Source organism: Geospiza fortis, unplaced genomic scaffold (assembly GCF_000277835.1).
Source record: "Geospiza fortis unplaced genomic scaffold, GeoFor_1.0 scaffold54, whole genome shotgun sequence".
Lineage (NCBI taxonomy): Eukaryota > Metazoa > Chordata > Aves > Passeriformes > Thraupidae > Geospiza > Geospiza fortis.
Genome location: NW_005054301.1, coordinates 14020159 through 14024174, shown reverse-complemented (window position 1 = coordinate 14024174; position 4016 = coordinate 14020159). Strand labels below are relative to the sequence as shown.

Below are 4016 nucleotides of genomic sequence, written 5' to 3'. Positions count from 1 at the left end.
GTAGGGAAATGACATCAGTCTTAATCTTGGCAGTTGATACTGTTTTATTCAAATGGATAATTCTTATACGATTCAAATGATGAAACCCATGAGTGTTATGTGGTAGTTTTGTTCCTGTTTTATTAATATGGAAAAGATGGTGGTTTTATTTATATGGAAAAGATGGTAATTTTACAGGGCTGTCAGTGAACTGTGACAATTTAAAGAATGACTGCTCTTTTGAACAGTTCAAGGAAGAGCTTAAGCACCATGTAATTATCAAAAGAATGATGTTGGGTCCAACTGGTCATTTCTCCAGTCTTGTGTCACATAGTCCACTGTCACAAATGGAAAAAGTGTAATACTGAAAGTCTTTCCATGTGGTAATAATGAAGTTCCTTTCATTTTTTTTAAGCCTATGACACCTTCCAAACCACCAGTAGTTGCAGACTGGGCTTCAGGAGTGGCCCCAAAACCTGATCCAAAAACCATCAGCAAACACGTTCAGAGGATGGTAGATGTAAGTAAGGTTGGCCAGTGTACTTCATATTACTGTAAATCTTTATAACCTTAATCTCAAGGTATGAGAAAATATGGGGATGGGACTTCTGTCCTCACAGACAGATACTTTTGCCTACCTGTAAATAGCAGCAGCAGCAGCCATGAGGCATGGATGGAAATTCCTTCAGTGGGTAAAGGGCCAGCAGGAGGTGTGAATGCTGGTTTGTGTCCTTGCAGAGGCACTCTTTCAGGGAGCCAGGGAATCCATTTCTACCAGGGCCTCCAACATCATGTTACTGATGCAGAGGCCTCTCAGTGGCTTTGTTACACACAGCAATTGCTTTTTCTTTTCCTTTTGGGTCCCCTGCTTTATGGGAAACGACTAAGGTGATTGATTCCAAAACTGATGGAGGTAGAGATTTAAAGAGTTTGTCTTTGCTTACCTGCTTAATTGCTTTCCTTTCTAAGCACTTCTAATATTGTGAGGCATCCTTTGATACACACTGTTTTGGAATATATTTCTAAATTTATTCTGGGTGTGCTCCTTGCCTTGCAGCAGTGACAAACAGTAATCCATTCCACAAGTGGAAACAGGTATCTGCCTGACAATTTTGTCCTATAACTGATTTTCTCATAACACTGTCCCAATAAAATAAGCTAGGCAGCTGCACTCATTTGGCTACAGAAACCACCATTGAGACCACTAATTGAGAGCATTAGTACAAATTGTATATGTGGGCCTGGACAGAATGGTCTTAAACCAGAAGTAAAAAACAACTGTCATTATGTTGTGAAGCTTTTAGTCCAGCCTGTGTTGACTTACCTATGTTTTGCTGCAAACCAAAAAATCGTAATGCTTTTTTAGTCTCAAGCAAAAAATGCAATTAGGCTGTTGCACTGTTTAGTAGACACTGGGAGAAGATGGGGGATAAGATCTATGAATAATGTGGAGGCTTTCTAAAGTGGTAATTGAGACCATCTTCATTGTAAACTATTATGCTGTTACCTTGCACAGTCTGTCTTCAAGAATTATGACCATGATCAGGATGGATACATTTCCCAGGAAGAATTTGAAAAGATTGCTGCCAGTTTCCCATTCTCATTTTGTGTAATGGCTAAGGACTGGTGAGTACCTGCTTATCAACTTTGTAGCATCTGTTTTGGGAGAGATTTAAGGGGTTTTGTGTTTAAGTTGTACTTTATCATTAGGGTGTTGAAAGCATCCTTTTCAAGCACAGACAGAAGTGAAAACATAAATGACAAAAGCATCTTCTAAACATGTTGTGAATGACATCTTCATTGGCCTTACAGCAGTGCTATCCAAGCTCATTTAGAAGGAAAAACAGACAATAGAAAAATAAACATTTTTCAAATTATATCCACTATATACTGCTAAAGAATTTTCCTCTGATAAAGCTGTCCCTTAAAAATAGAGAATTGGCAAATGTATATTTTGATAACATCAGGGACATTTTTCTTAACATATTAGAGCATGGGAAAATGCAGTAGTGATTATTCAGAGGTTTACTATGAAGTAGTTTTGAGGTTGCATCACATGTGCAGATATTCCATTTATCCTGTCAGTCTGCAGTTTAAATGTGTAGATAAGCTTCTGTATACTTTGGAAGCACTTGGCAAGATTACTGAGATCACTTTAGTGTTTTGTGCATTAAACTATTGTTACTGTAAAATGTGAAGGAAAAAGATGTTTAATTCTCTTTATGCATTTGACAAAATCTATGTCTCACAAACAACTTTTCTTGTTTGTTTCCAGGGAAGGTCTGATTAGCAGGGATGAAATAACAGCTTACTTTATGAGGGCTAGCTCAATCTATTCCAAATTAGGACTTGGCTTTGCTCACAACTTCCAAGAGACCACTTACTTAAGGCCCACTTTCTGCGACAACTGTGCTGGATTTGTAAGCTTCCTTTTTAGTAAATTATGTTAACTTTCTTTGGAATTATGCCTTTTTATCTCATAATTGCCTTGTGTCATATACAGAAATGGATCTTTATAAAACATCAGTGAACACCAGACTTCTGCCTCTGTAGATGTTTAAGGTACCCTTTTCTCCCCTCTTGGCAGTGCCAGTATGTTTAAACATGGTTCATACTTTGTGGGGCTTGGTTATGTCACCAAAAACAGTCTCAGGCAAGATTTCCAAATGCAGAGCCTTCCACTCCTTGGGGCTGCTAGAATTCATGTCCTGATACAAGCATGACATGCCTCTGCCTGTAGCACGGAAGGTTTCATGCAACTGACTGTCCTACCAATCTTCCATTCAGCTGAGATCAGACAAGGGTGCTGAGACAGAAGAATGCTCCATCTACTCCAGCTCCACAGCTTCTTGAGGAACTGCCACATCTGCTGATGTATTCAGTAGATTAGCTCAAGATATTTTGTTTGTCATTGAGACACATAAAATATTCTGTTTACCTTAAATAAATAGTAAATAGTTCTATTTTGACATTATGATTAGAAGTGCAGGAAAACAAGATATTCTGCAAGTGCTCAGATCTTAGAAAAGAGTGGAGCTTTTAGTGTGTTTTTATCTGGGAGTATCAAACTTGCAGAGAAATATATTAATATGTAGACTTTTTGTTTGTTTAATTTTCAGCTATGGGGAGTCATTAAACAAGGATACAGATGCAAAGGTAAAGTACTTTATACTTTGTTAATTTTAATCCATAATTGATAGAGAATGACAAAAACCTGTGATCATCCTGAGATCCATGGCTATATCTACAGACTCATTTAATCTGACCTCCCAGGGCGGACAGGACTGATTCAAGAATAGTATGACAGATACAAGAAATGCAGAGATGAAGGGACTTGTAACTGACAGCTCTAATGCTTTGCAAGGCATGACTGAATTCAGAGGGTTTGGGAACAGACCCTTGGACACAAACATCACCATTCTGTGAATATTGTGCAGCACATTCCTAACATCTATTTAGCAGTTTTCTTCCTCATACAGGTATCAGCTTTTTCTGCAGCTCCTACAGTCAGAGCCCTTATGTGACTCAATGGTGCCATTTTGTACTTTCATAATGAAAAGGAGTTTTAGGCATGTGTAGCAAAGGGATATTGTTTTACAGAAGTATGTTGTTACAGGTAGTGCGTGTAGAGAGAACACCAAAGAAGGCTTCTTGCTTCCCAGGAGGGCAGTAGTGCTTAGATGCTACACCAGAGCCACTGAATCATGTAAACATTATTTTGTTTACAGACTGTGGGATGAACTGTCACAAGCAATGCAAAGACCTGGTTGTGATAGAGTGCAAGAGAAGACCCAAAACTTCAGTTGCAGACAGCAGCCCAACATCTGCTCTTGCTTCAAGCCTCTGCCCAGTAGGAGTTAAAGAACAATTCCATGGTGAGAAAAGATCAAAATATGTAGATAATCTTTCCTTTCTTTGCTCCTTTTTCTTTTAAAGCTGTTGTACAGCATCCTTTTAGGTTTTGTAAGTTAACTGCAGTGTTCTATCTACATAGAAACTAGAAACAGGTGTATATTAGCTTCTATCAAGGAACACCA

At 38.4% G+C, this 4016-nt stretch overlaps 1 protein-coding gene across 1 annotated transcript in view; it reads left to right on the top strand.

Annotated features, from left to right (window-relative positions):
- Positions 1-4016, top strand: part of RASGRP1 (RAS guanyl releasing protein 1) — a 37489-nt gene that overhangs the window by 27607 nt on the left and 5866 nt on the right. Inside the window, exons 11-15 of the mRNA XM_031065894.1 lie at positions 395-499; positions 1496-1605; positions 2255-2399; positions 3099-3135; positions 3708-3854. Of these exons, the coding sequence (XP_030921754.1) occupies positions 395-499; positions 1496-1605; positions 2255-2399; positions 3099-3135; positions 3708-3854 (544 nt within the window). The remainder of the gene's footprint in view (positions 1-394; positions 500-1495; positions 1606-2254; positions 2400-3098; positions 3136-3707; positions 3855-4016) is intronic.